Raw genomic sequence first — 19,553 nt, forward strand, 5'->3', positions numbered from 1 at the left:
CATGTGCCTAGCCTCGATTCTTTCATTTTGGTTATGCTTTAGTGCCCTTAGGAACTCCAGAAGTTAGGCTCTGATTTCTTCTCTTAGTCACCTTAGGTTTTGACACCAGGATCACATTGGTCTTAGAAAATAATTTTGGAAGCATTCCATTTTGTCTTCTGAAAAGTGTGTGTAGAGCTTTTTTTTATTTCATATATGGAGAAACTATCAATGACTACATCTGGGCCCTGAGTGCTCTCTGAAGAAAACAAAATTATTACAAATTAAATTTCTTAATAGATGCAACTGGAAATTGTTAAATAAGTCACATGTGCAAAACCTAAATTTAAAATTTGGGGTGTGTGGCTTTTATACATGTGACTGTGGGTCATGGAACTAGAAAATGGATCCTGATATGGAGGAGATCATAAGGTATATGGGAAATAGAGAGTGTAGTGAGGGCTGGTAGAGAGTCCAGTCAGTAAGATGCCTGCCAGGCAAGCAAGCCTGAATTTGATCCCTGTGGAGGTTTTAGGGGGATGTTCCCCATATTCTCAGGTATCGAAGTCCCAGTATCTAAGGTATTTAAGTCCAGTTAGTGACACTATTTGGGTAGGTTTAGGAAGCATTCCTGGAGGGAGCATGTCAACGAGGACAGATTTTGAAGCCATTTTTACAATGCAGCCTCATCTGCTTTTAATCACCTTAATGAAAGTGTTTGTCTTATGAACACAATCAACAAATGCAAAATGCCTGCAAAATGTCATATGCTTATTAACATAGTGTTTAGTTGCTGTATCAGTAACTTTATTGGCTATCAAATTCTTACATTCAAAATACAATTTAATTTCATATAAAACCTATACAAATGCACACTTAAAATACACCTGACCACACATACACCCAGAATGATTTGATTGGAAATTGAAGTATACATGTGGCTGTTCCCTCAGTATGGAAACCTTACAGTTTACATTATATTTCACTTGCAACTTCACATCTTCACCCATACTTCTGGCTCCTTGCGATGTGACGGTGTAACAATTCTATAATGCTGTCCTTGAGGAGCCAGGGTTTCAGTAATGAGCTCCTCTGACGTGATTCCTGGCCAGGCACTTGTGGGTGAGACAACCCTTCTACTTTCATAGGAGTACATTACCGCCCATCATACATGTATTTTGTCTCCAGACCCTCATGGCTTTGCTGACTCTTACCATGGAGTGTGTTCTACCTGCTCTTCCATTCTTCGCTCCTCCATCCTCAGAATCCATGTTTCAGCTCATGCCAATGACAAAGGAGACAGCTTTCCTGGGTGTGCTTCCCTCAGAGTGTTCTTTTCTGTTGTGCTTCATTTTCATAATGCAGCAATTAAGACAAACTACTGTCCTTGTGCTCTATTCAGCTTACTCGATTGCTTTAGAACCCACTACCTTTCCTACTAAAATGCTTGGAAGCATTTAAGAAGCAAGATATTCTGATGTCAGTGTAGACAATAAAATAAATGAGCCAGGAATAGATATAAACAATATGTAACTTAAGTCTAAACACTATTTCTGTTGAATTTTCCTTTTGTGTTTTTACAGTGGTGCCTTTTCCTTCTCTGAGATGAGCTGCACATTTGCTTGGCTTTCCATGGGTATTGACTTTTGCATGGTGAACTCATGAAAGATGAGAGCCAAAAGACTTCTGCTTAATTTGCTTGGGTCAGGGTAACATTAAAATAGTGCTCAATTTCTAGTTGCTACTTAGAACAATTGCTAGGCTTACTACGGCTGGAAATGCAAGCAGTGGTCTGTGTGTTCACAATCCATACCCAATTAAAGGGAGAGACGTAGCCATGTCAAAGGCATAAATTATCCTGAGAGCAACACGCGAAGCCTACTAAACACTGTGTTCATCATGGATGACATCTATATGCCTTACATTAATAACTAACATCAATGTTACTCTTTAAGCCTCCACTCAGTTTAACCATAAGCTGTGTATTGAATGGACTCAGTGACTTACAAGAAAAGCTTGTCATCACTATGTGTCTTCAAAACTGCAGCGCTTGTTTTCTTCTAATAACCTCTAATAGTTTTTCTTTCTTTTTCAGTGCTGGGATTGAACCCAAGCCTTTTGCATGGTGACAAGTTCTCCACCACTGAGTGACAGTGACACCACCCAGTCCAGATGCTTTCATTCGTAAGCGAAAATATGTAATTTTAAGAGATTTTTTTAAAATTAGCTCTTGGTGGCCAAAAAAAAAAAAAAGTTTATTTTCAAATTATTTTTATTGATCTTACAGGCAGAATAATATTTTGATTTCCCATGACAGTCAACAACACCATCTACAACTTTGATATCAACAGCAATAATTACTGAAACTTGAGCAAGCAGTTCACAAGTGTTGAGAATGAAAAGGCATATAGTGGCAATAATAATAAAATAGTATGCATGTGTATTAAGAGAGAAATAGACAACATAGCTTTTTTAGTGCCTTGTGCATTTTCTAACTGTGACATTTATACCATTTTTTTTTCCTGACAAGCACATTGGCTAGTTAGCCATGATCCTGAAAGAGAAGATGAATTAAAGTGTCCCTTTGGCTAACAGTGGCTGTGCCCCTCCTTAGTTTGACATCATACAGTACTGTCATCACTCACAAAGCATAAGAAATCAATACTACATTTGCCTCAAGCCTTTTCACAGATGAATAATCTTGATGAAGATGCCCTCACTTCAGAAACTAAGGTCATTAATGTTTATCTTCACTTAAAACCTTTCAGACATGCTGAGCCTAATGGAACACAATCTTAGACTACTGGGTGAGCAGCGACACCTAGTGGTCATAGTGTTATCAATTTAAATGTTTTAAAGCAATGTCAAGAATACCTATAAAACATTGAAAAGGCTAGAATACTTTGCCTTTAACACTGACAAACATCTACCTCCAAATAAACTGAATAATAAAATTATAATTTTCCAGTGATTTCATGATTCAGTCATAACATATACTGAAAGAAAAGTCAGTGTTTAACAATCCTTTTACAGGTAAATACCCTTTGTAGATTTTTTACAAAATTCCCATTGTTACTTCTGTGTGCCTCATTTTTTTATTTACAGCAGAGCACTGTAAGAAATTCTGAATTAATAGTCAATTAATTTTGTAGTTCTTTTATAAACATGATGACAGCAGTGTCCTAGCAAGAAGCAGATTCATTCTGTATGACACATTGATGGGCAAATTAAAATGGTATAAAAGCTGCAAGCATTTTCATTATCATTGATCTGATAATTACTTAATCTTATTAAATCAACAAGTATGGCTCATAATTAAGGTCAAATGAGGTGTTCACACTGGAGTATTATTTGTTCGGTTTGTTTTTAACGAACAGAGCACATCCAGTTCATATGGGTTTTCTAGTACATCTAGCTTATGAAATGGAATTATAGAATCAAAATGGAATTACAGAATTGCTTTAACCATCAGAAAGTCATTGTTTTCTAGCCATGACATTTTCCTATTAACAAAAAGTCAGGACATTCTTTGGCCATGTGCATACCTGAGTCCATCTAAGCAGGCTTTCACTACTCACTGGAATCTGAGTTCACTGCTCTGGACAAGCCTCCCATCAGACTCCTGAAGCTGCTTCTATGGCCTTGACAGCCAGATCCAGGCAAACTGCCTTCTTGTTTCAATAGGAGGTTTTTCCTGAGCACAAATTATGCATTGTAGTTCAGTAGCTGTTCTTAGGTCATACTAAAACTGTCTCTTCCATCTGGACTGAGATAACCCCCCAAATACTTGAACATACATGGAGAAGTATGGGTGGGCATCACTAGCTATGGATTTTATCTCTCCCAAATTAACTGTCAATAGCTGATGCTAGCCTTTCTCCTTTTTCTTCAATTTAAGGCTCTGTTGATAATCAACAACAAAAGCAAAACCTGGCCAACAGTTTGCATATCCCAGTCTCCTCAAATAAACATGAACATGTTTGACTCTCAAATTACCCACTACCAACCAGAAGCCAAGATATTTATCTGAGACATTCATGTGTATTACTTATATGCATAAAGAGGGCTGTAGAGAACAAGGCTCCCAAGACTGAACACAGTGGTCCACAGTACAGTATCTCACAAGGTCATGGGAGCCATGAGGACAACTTTACCTTCAGACATTCATATAAGTGCTAGACATAGAGTTTAACAGGCATCCCACGGTCAAGGGCATAATTAATCTTATTAAACCAACAAGTTTGTGGCTCATAATTAAGGTGTTTTGTATGTCATGTATAGGAGTCTCCCCAGTATATTGTTCCCAATAACTCCCCACCCTCTCCTTCTAAGACTTCTCAGTGAAGGAGTGGGCATGACCACACAGTTATATGTGAAGTTTACCAAGGAGAGGGGCAGCCCTGAGCAACAATGCAGGCCACTGGAAGTTACAGGCTACTGCTCTATCCTAGATGTACTTCATTCTCTCGTTTCCTTGCTCTCCTTCCCCATTTTCTCCTTTACTCCTGAAGCTGTCAGTAGAGGATGAGGCCATACTATGTCATGTTGGTATCTGAACCCTGTCTAGTGTGACAAAGATGACTTCTGAATCCCAGAGGAGGCTCCTATAACTGCTCAACACCCTGAGCACCTTCATTCTCAGGTGAAGTGCTATGAACAGTCACAGGCTATTGTTGTCTGCTCATAATTACCTCACAAAAACTGAGAACATCAAAGACTTCTTTCCCACCTGTCAGTGGTTGCATATCCTTACCTTTCACTTCCTTGCTTTAGAGATAGATTAGAAGTAAGTCATGTTGGCTACAAAAAAAAAAACCATATCAATAGCTCCTTTCCCCACATGAACTCCCCAAAAAATATTGTAAAATATGCCTTCTACTAGTTGCCCAGGGTAAGTCTCCACTGGGTCTGGAAAAGAGGGTGAGGGTCTGATGGAATGGTTGGATGAGTTGCTACCACAGAACCCAACAAAACTAGAAATAATTTGGTCTGGGTCTGAGCGCTAATAACATGCTGCCAAGTCTCCTTCTGAAAAGCATAAATGCAAAATATCCCATTCCTACAAGCAAACCAACCACAAGAGTGCTGCCAAGAACTTTGGGGGCCCTTTTCTTGGCCACCCGGAATGCTGTTGGCAGCACCGCAGAGATTAATATATTGTTGACATGTCCTAAAACCTTGTTAAATGTTTTTCTCTTCAAGACACGCTCATAATAGGTCTCCAAGTTTGGTCTCTTGCCATTTCCCCAGTTTCTCCTCGCAAACCCCAGGAACTTCAGTCGATGCAATGTGACAGCCAGAGAGACGTCTGCCAAGGTAAAGGATTCTCCACAGAGCCAAGGCTGGTGGCCCTCTTCTAAGCAGAGAGAGGGAATTAAGAATTAGGGACAGGCATTGTACAGACAGAGTAACGCTGCCATTTGCAGTCTTAGCCCTAAAGGGAAAGACAACCACATGTTATCTTGACTAGCACGGTCATGCAGATTTACTCCAAACTAACAGAGACTTGCTTGACATCTGTCAGCCAAGTTTACTGAAGTCCCTCAGTAAACTTAGAACTACTTGAGCTCAAGGACTTTCTATCATTTTTTAAAGGGCTCAGAAGGCATGTGGCTACAAGCCAGAGGAATTGATAGATTGATACTTCCTTCTGGTTTAAGAAAGCCACTAGTGTGCTTTAGAAAGATTCATAAAATTATGATTAAAACTTCAATCAGAGGCCACTACACCTTCCATATCATTAACTGCATCCACAAGATTAAAAATAGTTAAGAAAAAAATACTATATTTCTATTGGGCAACTACAAACTTCGTTATTATCCTTTAACAATACATTATAAAATCTATTTGCATGCATGCCCTTCCCATTATACAATGCATTAAAAGTAATCAAGAATGGCTTCAAGCATACAGGAGGGCATTTAAATACCAAATCATTTTACATAAAGGACCTGACCATCCATGGAGTATGGTATCCTCCTGAAACCAACCAACTCTCATGGAGATAGAAGGATCGTTATATTTCCATAGAATGGAAGGGAGATACTCTTTCCTTTTTTTTTTTGAGACAAGGGCTTACTCTATCTCTAGAAGGCCTTGAACTGCTAGCAATGCCTCTGCCTCAGCCTTACAAGTGCTGAGATGACAGGTGAAAGCCAACAAACCCAGCTGTGTCCCTGTTGTAAAAAATGTTTCAGGTAACAATATTCAGTTAAGATGCACCAATGGCCCCATGTATAAATGGAAAATGGCTGATTGCTGAAGCTCACAGATGCAATGTGTAGATTTCAGCAGCCCACTGTACTCTCTTGCTGACTCCCACTTCACACATCAAGCTATCTCCCTAACTGAGAAAAACCAAAGAGGGCATTCAAACAATTATTCAGGTTATCAAGCAAACTACTGTAATTATTGATTTGTGGAGCTGATTAAGGGTCATCTCCCTATCATCATTGAAGACGTGGAGAAAGCCTTTTCTAAGTCACATTTAGCATTGATACAAACTGATTACAATTAGACAGCAAAGTTTTTCTTAGTGAAATGGCATATTTAAAACTGCCTGTGAATGAATAGGAGCAACCACAGAAACAGATCACAAAACATGTTTAGTGAGGCCTAAGAATGTTCCTACAAGTGCCCCTAGTGTTTCAGTAAAAACAAAAGCCAATGAAAAACCTACCTGGAGTTTCTTCATTTCTTCTTTGTAACTCAGTCTCCACCTGATCCAAGACCTTCTCCAACTCATCAAGAATTTTCTTCAAGTATTTGACATTGTCATGATCAAGCAGCTTTGACTAATTAACAACCCAAAAAAGAAGCTATTTATGCCTAATGACAACAACAAAACTATATGACACAAGTTAGATTTTATAACATGCACATACATACTTTCAGAATTAAAACCTGTTCATTTTAGACAGGTCTTTATGAGGAAATGAGACAGATCCCTGGACCTCAGCTTGCCTAGCCAAATCAGTGAGTCCCAAATCAGTAAGAGATCCTCTCTCAAAAATAAGGGGAGACAGTCCTGAGGAGCAGCCACTGTTCCTCCAGCCTCTACATGCAGAAACTCACGCACCTGCACATGCACACACACGCACATACTAAAAGGGGAAAGAACAGATGGAAGAGAAGACTGAATGTGACTGTGGAAGTTAAAGAGAGTGACTGTGGAGGCATGTACTCTGAGCACATTTTGCTAAGAGAGGATAAAGGAAGGTAGGAAGCTGAGGGAGAGTTGGGAATGCCACTTGCTACATGCATGATACCGGAAGAAGCTTCCGTGTGTTGTCTGGGCATGGGCAAAGAACAAACAGAAGGGGAAAGGCTGACTGTTACCTAAGTTCTTTATGATGGGCAGAGCCTTTAAGTGGCTGACCACCTGCTATGAGGGATTCCTATATTATATTAACCAAAACTTACATGTATCACCTTCCATGCTCAATAGCTTCTTATACTGGCTCTGACTATTAAACACAATAAAGAAAATTCTTTTTTTTTCCTTGCTTGGAAGTTTGTTTTTCTTTGGGAGTATTCAAGAAAGTATCTCACTTTGTAACCACAGCTGGTCTGGAGGTCAGTGACCCTCTGGCTCATGTGCTACTACAATGGCCTCAGAAGTCTTTCTCGAAGTGGATCACAGGCCACAGGAATCACACGCACCAATGACCCACAACAGTACAAAGATGATCTAGAAACGGCAGTCTTCTTTTCCAGAAAAAAATACAGTGGGGTGAGGTATAGCGAGCCTGTTCCCTTACCTTAAGTCGCTTCTGTTTGGCAATGTATGCCTCTTGTAGGTCAGGGTTTTCTTCAGCAAGTTTCTTCAGTTCAGATTCTGTATTACCAATCTGGCCTGATAATGAAAACATTTTGAAGCAGAAAAACATTTCCCCCCTCATGTCACAAACACGAGGAAAAGTAGGGACACAGCCTGATGAGAGTATGAGCTCTAGGTAGCCTACTGCTATCTTGAACATACTTTGTCTACCTCAGTTTCCCCATTTAAAATGTAGCTAGAAAATACCTAGCACACAGTCAAAAGACTTCCTAAGAAGCTGCTGTGGGCAGCTACAGCAAGGCAAGGCACCACCATGCTCTGTGACACTGGCCTGCCTGACAACTCCATGGTTCTTCCGCTTTCTCTGACAAAAGGAAGGGACAACCTTGTTTTAAAATAATGTTAGCAATAGGTGATAAAAGTTGTCAAAGAGTTTGTGTTTCAAATGACATTGTAAGTACTTAGGAAGAGAAGGAAGAAGAATACAAGGAAAAAGAGTTCTAGGAAGAGGGGAGAGGAGAGGAGAGGAGAGGGGAGGGGAGGAGAGGGGAGGAGAGGGGAGGAGAGGAGAGGGGAGGAGAGGAGAGGAGAGGAGAGGAGAGGAGAGGAGAGGAGAGGGTAGACGGGAAAGGAAGGCAAGAAGATAAATGAAAGGAGAGATGGTGTGAAGGAAAAAGGAAAGTATAAAAAAGGAACAAGAAAATTAATAGAACAACAAATGAGACCTCATGATAAAAAAGTGGTCTGGGTTTAGAAGAGTGGAGACTGAGTGTCACCAAACATTCCCAAGTGTGAGCACCTCTGTCCTTCCTAGCTGTAGCCAACTACACTGAAGAACACACTTTGCTCCACATCTTGCACCCTCACCTAGCATATCCTTGTGACAGGAAGTAGGGAAGCTACATGTCACAACTCAATCTCAAAAAAAAAAAATTTCTAGTCTCTGAACATAGAGGTGATGGCTAGACATCCTCTAATCTAGCTTTCTCCCATTGAGAAACAACAATTAAGGAACAGAAATATGGACCCAGTTGCCCAAACACCCAAAAAGGTGTCAGCTCTTCTGATTCCCAGTCCATCTTTTTAAGAACATGTCATGTTCTTCACCTTTCTGTCAGTCACTTTCTAAGTTTAATCCAAGTTTGGTCTCAAAACCAAAAGCTAACAAATTAGACTTAATTGATAATATATATCTAGTTAAATTGCTGAGGGATAGATTAATCCGACAGGTTATTGAATTAACGCACTCCCATGTACATCCATGAAGCAAACTCAACAATCCTTTTTCCCAGTCTTCCTCTCAGTGAGCAGAGGATAGATCAAGTCTAAATGATAAACTCCAGGCAGAATCAGGCCCTGGCGCCTTTAAGATTTTTACATACTGCGAATCCTTGTGGTTGCATAAGCTGGAATCATAGAATCCACAGTGAGCTCAGGATGTAAAATGCAGCCATGTGTGTAAGCATCCATCGGCAAGGAGTCAAGAAGCTCTCGGTAATGCTGCACCCTCGGGTAATACATGCTTCCTTTATCAGGCATTAGCCTGGGTGTTCTTTCTAAAATACACATGGAAAAATATAAATATAAACATTAGAGGAAAGCGACAAATAAGACATTACATTCAAAAGGGAAAGCCCTAATGCTTCATCCTTAAAAGCTCATTGTAGTTGAACACTCAGACAATGAGGTTTCTCCAGCCCAGACATTCAACATTTGAAACAGGCTTATTATGTACCAGATCAGATTCCAAACCATGACATGCTAGTAATCTCTCATTTCTCCACCATGTAAATTCCTGCTCAACACTCAGGTCCAATCCTCAGGTCCATCACTTCCTCATGAAGCATGCCTTCACCTCCTATACCCAACAGGCTCAGTTGTACCTTGCTCTACACGCTGTAAAACACTAAATGTACTCTGGCAGAGGCCCTGCCACTTTGTACATAGTTGTATCTTTTTTCTTCATGAAGGTCTTTGGGACAGGCAATTACTGTATAGGTTGTATAGTAAAGTATAAATGAATTAGTATTTATTACTGGAAGGCAATCAAGGACCATTCCTTTCTATGTGTCAACCAAGAGTGACCCGACTGAATCTAAGTTAACTATGAAATATCAATCTATATGAAGAAAGGCAGGATTTTTTTGCTCAAAAACCCATTTCATTTTCCCTAGATTTCTAGCAGTTTAACCCTGGCAAATGCATCCTGCCTAAATCTTCACTTGCTGGTAAAAAATCTAGATTGTAAACCCCATTGGGTCTGGGAGCACATATCATTCTCTGTCAGACCTCTCAAGCCTAATAACTATTTGACATGTAGTCATCATGTGATAAATTATAGAGTACATCCTCAAGTTTCCAATTATTCTATAATACTTGCGTTGGGAAAGTTCTGTGGCACCCAATACAGACTACAATATGGATACTGGCAAGTTGGCCCAAGATAGGTAGAACAAAAACAAATGTGACCCGACCAGTAACACAATGTTCTACTTATTACACAATCATGTATTTTAAGAACTTATATTTCAAACAGTATCTACAGAGGGGAAAAAAAAGGTAACAATGAGACCAAAAGTCAGGGCTAAGTCCCTTCAGAATCATTTCCCAATCTGCCTTTCAAACTGTTCTAAAAAATGCCAACCATCTCCACTACTGCAAGAAAGAGCCTCCATATTCTTTATATAATCATTTCTTAGCTCTGGTTCTTAATTTAAGTCAGAATGCCCTGAGCAAACCACAGTCATTCATAAATATTGACAGTTCATAGTTGGTTGCCGTTAACAGACCATTTTAAGCAGACTCTCCTAATGCCAGACCAAGATGAAGAAGCTTTTTAAGCCAGAGGGCAATTTCTCTCTATGAAGGAAATCATGGATAGTTCCTCAAACCAGTAGGCAAATGTCTGATCCCCAGCTAGACAGTACAACGCTAAAGGCCACCTTGAATAACAACAGCGAGGGAACCACATTCCCCACCACAGACTCAAACAAGCAGAACACTTGATTACAGATCCCATGTGAACACAAGACGGGAGCAGCCTGTACCACACCCACTCTCAACACTCCCTACCTTAATTAGCTCTTTACAGACTTTTCAGGATCTTAGCAATATTGCCAGCTCCCCAGCCAATCCATTTCCAGAAGGACACTAAGCCAGAAGCTATGAAATGCCCAGGCAGGCACTTTCACCTTTGCAAGTGCCACTGGCCTTTCTAAACATAATAATGCCCTTAGACGCATAAAATATAAGACACAGGACTACAGAGCTTATTACAATATATTAAAGAAATAATTTTTTACTTATTAATTTATTAAATACTAACATATATAATTCTTAAACATTACTAATATCTGGCAGAAGATCTGATAACTTCCCTGATTCAAAAATATCAAGCCATCTATAATAATTTAAGATGCTGGGCCATATCTGTGACTTCTATTGGTGACGAAGCCGCTGCACTCCTGACGTCTGCATTGGTAATAGAAAATAAAGACAGGGTCCTGATAGAAAAAGAACAAAGCCAGAGACAATTTTTACACCTCCCTAAGAGCTCACCTCTCCCTGTGCTTGTACATCTACAGACAGGGTTCTCAATGTGTGAACTGAGGAGCCACAGGCTTCCCAAATTCCACATGTCTTACAGCAACAGCATGACGCTAATGGCTTTTCAGCCTTGTAACCGCAGAGCTCTCCAGAGGCCACATGAAGTGCACTGGCTCCAGGGCACCACAGCTATCGGGATGTGTGGCTACCTAGATACTAGAGTGCTGGGACTTCATAACCTTTCTGGTTCATTTCTAAAGAGTAAATATTGACCCACACAAATCAAAGCTCGCAAGTGTCCTCAATAATTTTTAAAACAAAGGGATCCAAAAGCCTTAAGAAGCTCTGCCTTGGCAGTCCAGGAACCTCAGGTTAATAACCATAAACAGTACATTTTTGAACGCTTCCCAAATGACAAGTTTATGGCTCCTGGGTCGGGCTGCTTTCTGGTGCCAGGCCCTGGCACTTTCTCCAAAAGAACATACCACTTCCTTCCCAGAAAAGTGAATGAGAGGAAGAATAGCAACATTTAATTGCTTTCTGGGTACAATCCACCTGGCTAAGCCCAACTTCTTCAAAGGCGAACTGACCCTTAAAGCCATGAACATAATTTTCTTCTACTCAGTGCTGCACTGGTAGCCTCTATCTGCTGAAGCACTTTGTCAGGCAGAAGATGCCCACATCACCTATGACCTCTTCCCCACTCCCTTTCCCCAAATACTTCACGGGTGCTCTGTCCAGTGCTACGTAAGCCACCTCCTTTCACACCAAAGGACAACATCACTCACTACCAAAGGTTTTCAAAAGATAATCAAGCCCAGCAAGTGGCTCATGCCTGCAATTCCAGCACTTAGAAGTTGTGAGTTCTAAGCCAGTGTGGGCTACATAGGGAGTACTCAAACAAAAAGGCAATTGGCACTTTTTCTTTAATTATACACTTCCTCCCTCCAATCTCATCTTTACTTTACTTTCTAATTCTTCCATCATTGTAAGGATATTTAAAAGATACTTTTTTTTTGTATTCTACCTCAGTCAGGAATGTGGATAATATAAAGCACATGGGATCAGGAAGGAAGTCAGGGAGTTTGTAAAAGCAGGTGATAAAAGAGATAAAAGCATTGAAGGTAAAGTTGCAATAATGCAAGCCAGGTTTAGTGGCTTTAACGGGCAATAAATGGAAGCTAGGGTGTGGTTCAATCATAATATCTGCTAGTCATTTACAAGACACTGGATTAAATCCAACGTACCTAAATACTCATCCATGTAAAATAAAAAATAAATATAAAATGTTTTAAATAAGATAAAATGATGACTTCAGAATTGATATTCTTTAATGCTATGCTTAAATTTCAGTGTACAGTGACAAAATTGTGTCTAAAGATGAATATCTTCCTAATCGTATTTCTATATTTTTTCATTATACCAAAATAATTTATTTCCAATGCAAATTCTATTTTTTCACACTTTTAAATGATAGACATAAGACATAGGACATATTTTCAGAGAACTATTACATATCAAATTATAAAAACACTATATAACATCCAGGACTCCAGGTTGTGAGCTATTAGGCAATAATAATATCATATGTTCTAGTATTTTCTACTTATTTCATGCCTTGTATTTTTTTAACATAGTAGACAAATTTTATTAAAACATTTAGGCTGTTACAAGAAATAGTTGGATTTAAACATCCAACTATTTATTTACCTTGTCCTATCTCCCATTCCTGTGTTTGCTCGGTGTCATATCTCACCTGGTTTAATGTGTTCCTTTTAATGTAATTTTCTTCATGAATGAATGAAAGAGCAGAATGGACACAAAAACATTCTATAAAACTAAACAGTAACAATGTACTACATGCATGCTAAGGACAGGTTAGGTATTCTCGTGAAACAGATAGAAAATATCTTTGAAGACTAACAAGTGTCTAATGATTTGATGTCTTTGAAATATCACTCCATATCCCAGGAGCTTGCATCTAATGAATGCCTGGTAAATGGTCCTGAGAGAATGAACGAAGAGAACACACTCCCCTGGATAAGCAGTTGTCACTGTGAACTTCTAAGTTCCTCCTTAACCAAAGTCTTGTCCTGGGGAACATAACTCTTATCTCTATGAGTCTGCTTTCAAAGGTAATGTAGCTATTAGGCAACTTAAATAATTACTTTAGGTTAAGACTTCAAAAGAGCATCCTGATTCAAATTTCTTCTATACAGCTGATAATTATTTATCAGATATCCCAAAAGCACAGGACACAGATATGACTATGAATATGTAAAACTATTAAGTGAAACACCATTTTTTGCATAAACCTCAGCGACTGACTAACAAAGTATAGCAACTAACAGCAGAGACACCAGTTCACAACATCCTGGTTTTTGGTTAAATGACTATGCCTAGAGGGCGCTTCCTATAACCTTACAACCATGGGTAATGATGCACCTCATGAAACCATATTTATTATCATCCTACCATTCCTCTAAAATCCACTTTGAGAGACAAAATGGCAAATACTATAAGCAGTTTAGAATGCAGAGCACTGCAGTTTGTCCAGTCCACACGGAACCAATGCTTTTAAAACAACCTAAGGCCACACACCCTAGAAACTGACTAACAATCAGGTTGCTTACTCATTCTAACTGCAGCTAATTTTCAAAACCAAAATTCACATGCTACATTAGCCTTGTTAAACTTCATCTTAGTTTTCTGGTTTTTTTCATATTCCACAAGAAACATTTCATAAGAGTTGTCATTTTAATTATCCCAGCTTTTACATTGTTCATAAATATGGAACCATTTCTTTAATGTCTTCATTTTTGTATATTAAGCTCAAGTCAGGAAACCAAAGCTTGAAAAAGCACCACTGAAGGGCTGGCTGTACAGCTTAATGACAGAGCCCTTGCCTAGCATGTATGAACCGGTGGGTTGATTTCTACAACTTCAATTAATCAATCTACCAATCAATAAAATACCACTAGAAAGCCCCCATCCAGGATGACAGATATTTCAATAATTCATTCATTTTATCCACTCAATATTATTTGTTATCTTTAACGGAGCACTCCTTGCAGGAAGCACAGGGGCACAGCTTTTAATAAGATAGTCTCTGACCTCACACCTCTTACAGTGACTTAAAAGTAATTCAAATATTAATAAGTAAAATATGTGTTTACAGCTGGAGGGTCAGCACAGTATATGAAATCTGTTTGTCAATATATTCTTCAGTGGGGTAATTCAGTGTGGCGCGCAGACATGGTAATTAATTCATCATGCTCTACTCATATTTGTATCTTTATTCCATAAGAATATTATATAATCTAAAATGCACTACTTGGATCAAGATATATTATATTTTGCAGCATGGCTTACACATACTAGACACATTTTACAGGGTACTTATAACATTCTCCAACAACATAAAACTTAAGTTAGTTCCTTCTACTGACAGACATAAAAATTGAATATGTAAAGTTCTCTTTTAAGCTTTGCCAACATTATCAGTTTCAGAGATAAACAGGTCCAACCAGCTCTTATTTCACTCTTTCGTCTTTCCCAGGAAAGTAGTTCTCCAATTGGAGAGATGAAAGGGGGAGGGAAAAAAAAAAGCTGGCAAGTGACTCTAGAACTTTGCCAGACAGGGTAATTTGCAGGGCTGCTTTGAGCATCACAAAGTAATTTATAGCATTAGTGTAAAGTTTTAATGCACATATAAATAATTTGAAGTTCTTGTTAAAACAAGATCCTAAGCCCCTAGCTTTGCTTTGAGGTCTAAAATTCTGTGCTGTAAGCAATATCTTAGCTAATTTCAGTGCTGCTACTGATGGACCACATTTGGACAAGGGTTGGTAGTTCACCTGTCCTAGTCTTTGGCAAGGGGATGACATGGATTTATATATTGTTTGGCTCTTTTCTTGTTCCCCTGAGTCCTTAATGGTAAATGCTAACTGTCTGGATTATAACTGTGGTAATTCTTATGTTTGTGGTCTGTTTAAGTCTCAATATCCTGAGGTAAATTCTATTGTTACATGCAAACTGGTCATCATATCTGCCCAGAACTATAGGTGTCTTGATCTTTTTTTGTCTTCTCCAATTGGATAACTACTTTCCTGGGAAAGAACATGAAGTAATTTAGTTGGATTTGTTTCATCTTACAATGATAAAATCGCATCACCTGGTTCAACGGTTACAAAAGATATTCAACAGGTTAATAGCAGCAGCAGGCCAGAAGTGAAAACAACTGACAGTTCCTCACCAGAGAAGCTCAACCAGAATTAAAGCCCATGCTTTCCACATTTCTAGCCTATCAGTCAGCCATAGTACTTTATCTCATCAATAAAGTCATAAAAAGAAATAGTTACTTCCACATAGTGAATCTGAGACCAACCTGAGCTATTGAATTCTACTTCAAAAATAAATAAGCCAAGAAACCTGTTTCCCATTTGGCTACGATTTTTATACAACTTAGCAAAACTCAAACTATATTTTAGCTTTGCTGTTATATAATAAAACCAAATGCTAAGAAAATTTTAAAAAAACAACTATAATTAACATTTACTATAAAACACTGTTTCAGATGAGGTAAGGAAGAGAATAAGCAAATGTGAAGGGAGAACTGGAATATTGATACAAGTTGTATTAGTTCAAACAAGGTTACCAGAGGTCTAAGTATCACCTTCATGTATTGCATATGTAATATATAATATATTATATAGCACATACAGTCTATGTTATACATTGTATATAATGGATGAAAAAAATACAACTTTTTAAAATTTTAGTCACTTAAAATAGAATTCTTATGCAATTACTTTTGCTTTATTCCTATTATTCTAATCAGTTTTCCCAATTATGCAAATTATGAATGGTCTTATCCATTTCCAAAAAGCTCAAGGTTGAGAAAATGTATCTTAAATCGATTTGTCTCCATTTTCAGCACAGTCCCCAACATATAAACATGCAAGGATAGCCAGCAATGGTGAAAAGTAAGTAGTTCTCTACACTGTTTGGTTCAGGTCAAGGCCACCTTTAGTTAAAACTTCCAAGAGAGTTCTGGTCCATTAACATTTTAAAAAATAACGGCACTTCTCCACTCATATAAAAAGACTGAGTTCCTAATCTATTTCCCCTATTAGATCTAATATCCATTTTCCTTCTAGAAACCATAGACATTTTTTTTGGCCCATTAGTTTCCTTCCATGGCTCTGGTAATTTGGGTTTGTATGCTGACATTAATGGTCCAGTTAGCACCAGCACAGCAGGAAGTAAGCAGCTGGATCACCCGGAGAGCACTGTCTGGCAGAGAATTAAAGTGAAAGCCTTTAAATTAAAGTGAATTAAAGAGAATTAAAGTGTGAAGCCTTGCGGTCTGTTCTCCCATTCTGCTAGTGGCCAGCAGTGTCCACTGTGTCAACCTGGCCATGTCACTAAGCTACAGCTGATTTGAGAGGCCGTCCATACAAACAAGCAAGAGAATTTGTACATGGCAAAGAAGATGGGAAATGATATAGACCAAAGGCTTTGAAGACCAAAGACCCTGCCATAAAATGGTTACATTTACCTTAAACAAACCCTCTATTTCTCTTTCCTCACATGCAAAATGGAATGACTAGTCTCCACACTTCATTCAGATTCCACACCTGTTCCTGATGAGCTCTCTTGACAACTGATTAAAATCAAAATATAAAATGCCTGACACATAAGCAGTCATAAACAATCATTAATTTAAAACATGATACATCTCTAAACCCTAAAAAGGATAAAAATTCAAACTATGCAGAAGTAACTAAAGCAAAGAACCCAAAGTATAGTTAGTAACAATCTATTCTCCCTTTCTAATACTTCTCCCTCTTTTTTTTAATTGAAATTTATTTTCACAGTATATACTAAGAATCAACATCATGAATCTTTAAAGCACCACCCACCTGCAGTTTGCTGCAAGCAAATTTGCAAATTTTGAGATTAACATGTGCACTTGCAATTCCTTCAAACTTGTGCATTGGCTTATTTTAAATTTTTGTGCTTATGGAAATGGAAAAGATTTTTAAAGCACTAAACGATTATAATAAAATAGAGAAGGAGAAAGAGGGTAGGAGGGAGAGAAAGGGGGGGGGGGCTTATGTTGATAATAAAGCAAAAAAATCACAAATAGCCTTCACATTACCATCCAGGAAAGTCTGCTCAAGATAATCAATGATCTGGGTGGCCTCACAAATTATGTTTTCCCCGTGGATAAGGACAGGCACTTCTCCAGTTGAGTTCAAACGCATAAACCAAGGCTCATTGTGCTCACTCAGGGGCAGACTTACATCATGTTCCTCGCACTTCAATGCCTTTTCAGCAATTACCAAGCGCACCTGGAAGAGTTCACAGGGGTTACTACTGTTTTCAATTAAAAGCCTCCCCTGGATACAGCTAAACAGCCGTGGTTGGCTTCCTGAGCTAGCAGCACTTCAAACGCTCACTTAATGAAGTCTGTTCCTAGAAGGAATAAATACTGGCAGCTTACTGCTATAAATTATAGAGGGAAAGGTGAGGAATGAAAACTACCCTGTCTTCCTTACAGTCGCTCTCTTTCCATCACCTCTACGGCCATTGTGCCCTAGACCAAACTATCTGTTCTCCCCAGACAAAACCCATGAAGCACAGCGTTAGAGAAATAGAACAGCGCTGAAGGCAGTGGTTCTCAACCTAGGGGTCGAGCGACCCTTTCGCAGGCGTTACATATCGGCTATCCTGTGGATCAGGTATTTGTTACAATTCACAACAGCAGCAAAATGACAGTTACAAATTAGCGATGAAAATAATTTTATGGTTGGGAGTCACCCCAACATGCGCCAAGTAAATGTATGGGAAGGCTGCAGCACTGTGAAGAGTGAGAACCGCTGGTTTGAGAGAACGTACTGCTCCTGCAGATGACCCAAGCTTGATTCCCAACACCCCCAACCGGTGGTTCACAAGGGCCTGTAACTCCAGCTCTAGGTGAGCCCATAAAAGGGCCAAATATATGTTTCTACCAATATCAAAGAATGCCAACTTGGGAAAATAAAAGCAGTTCCATTCCCTTGGCGGGGAGGTGCCTTTACATGATTTTAAACACCCTACCCCACCCCCTCAGGTGCTAGAAATTAGAAACCTAGGGCCTCAGGGGCTTGCTAGGCAAGGACTCTCTCTGAGCTAAACACCTAACTTCGTTATTTCTTTCTTTATTTTTTTAAGGAAGAGCCTATTATGGAGACCCAAAACTCTAATTTTGAGGGGTGTACGGGGTTCTGGGGGGTAAGGAAAATAGATCAAGAGGTTCCTGCCTCGCTATCCAGGGCAAAACTTCTAGGCCAAAAGCAGACGGCGAAGCGTCTTAGCGGCGCTTCCTGAATGACAGTGCCTGCATCACCGCCTTTCCTAGTCACCCCGCTCCTGCTAGGCTGCGTTTGGTGCCCCCCAGGGTCCCCGGGTCCAGCCGCCGCTGGCCCTTGCGCCACGCCGGGGGAGCTGTCCCAGTGCTGAACCCGAGCGTGGCCCTGGGCTCCCGGCGGTTACCTTTTGAGAGCTGAAGGAGTGCGTCCAATGGTACAGAATGAGCCTGACCTCCCCGTCCGGGTGGCCTTCCGCCCTCAGGGGCGCCCCTGCCCGAGCCTCGTCCTGCGTCTGCGCCATTTCGGGGAGCAGGGACTCAGGCAGCTTCGTCCGTGGGCCTGCTTGCCCCGGAGGCTCATTCCAGCGCCCTTTGGTTTCCCAAGGCCCCCTGTTGCCGGAAGAACGAGCTGGGCGAACGAACTGGCTTCTGGGAAACGTAGTTCCTCCCACAAGAGAGCTGTGCCACCTGGTCTGTTTGAAAGGTCGGTCACCTGCAAAATGTAATGGGATGACTTTTAGGTAGAGAAAATTTCCAAAATATGGCTGTGTGGCTTTGGGAGCAAAGAAGAATTATGACAGCAAATTACTTGTGGGCTTTGGACTTTGCTTGGGCATAAAAGCACCACTATCTCATGACATTCAGTTCTTTTACTTTGGTGGGAAAGTTCTGGCAGGCAAAGCAATTAAGTCTCAATGGATTTTCATTAGAAGATATTACTACGGGGTACTAAAAATGCATCTCATGAATAAAGCAACAACGACAATGTAAAAGTGCCTATTGGTTGAGGACATACATTCATAGCAGAAATACCTTGGATTGTGTCCTGCTTTTCTATTTTTGAAAAAGAGATCATTTTATTTCATTTGTAAGGTTTTTGTGAGAACTGAGATG

At 39.6% G+C, this 19,553-nt stretch overlaps 1 protein-coding gene across 3 annotated transcripts; it reads right to left on the reverse strand.

Annotated features, from left to right (window-relative positions):
• Window positions 1–4,733: 4,733 nt before the first annotated feature.
• Gdap1 (ganglioside induced differentiation associated protein 1) lies at window positions 4,734–19,034 on the reverse strand. Of its 3 annotated transcripts, XM_055603496.1 has the most exons (6): window positions 18,845–19,034; window positions 17,469–17,661; window positions 9,142–9,315; window positions 7,740–7,834; window positions 6,659–6,773; window positions 4,734–5,335 (listed from the first exon to the last, which is right to left on the reverse strand). In XM_055603496.1, the coding sequence occupies exons 1-6, from the start codon at window positions 18,959–18,961 to the stop codon at window positions 4,953–4,955; spliced, it is 1,077 nt and encodes a 358-aa protein (XP_055459471.1). In that variant the 5' UTR covers window positions 18,962–19,034; the 3' UTR covers window positions 4,734–4,952. The 3 variants fall into 3 exon arrangements, with proteins under 3 accessions (XP_055459471.1, XP_055459473.1, XP_055459472.1); XM_055603498.1 differs by lacking the exon at window positions 17,469–17,661 and having other exon boundaries at window positions 18,845–18,894; XM_055603497.1 differs by lacking the exon at window positions 18,845–19,034 and having other exon boundaries at window positions 17,614–17,661.
• Between the last annotated feature and the right edge of the window lie 519 nt (window positions 19,035–19,553).

This window comes from Psammomys obesus, unplaced genomic scaffold, assembly GCF_907164565.1.
Source record: "Psammomys obesus unplaced genomic scaffold, mPsaObe1.curated_primary_1811, whole genome shotgun sequence".
Taxonomy (NCBI): Eukaryota; Metazoa; Chordata; class Mammalia; order Rodentia; family Muridae; genus Psammomys; species Psammomys obesus.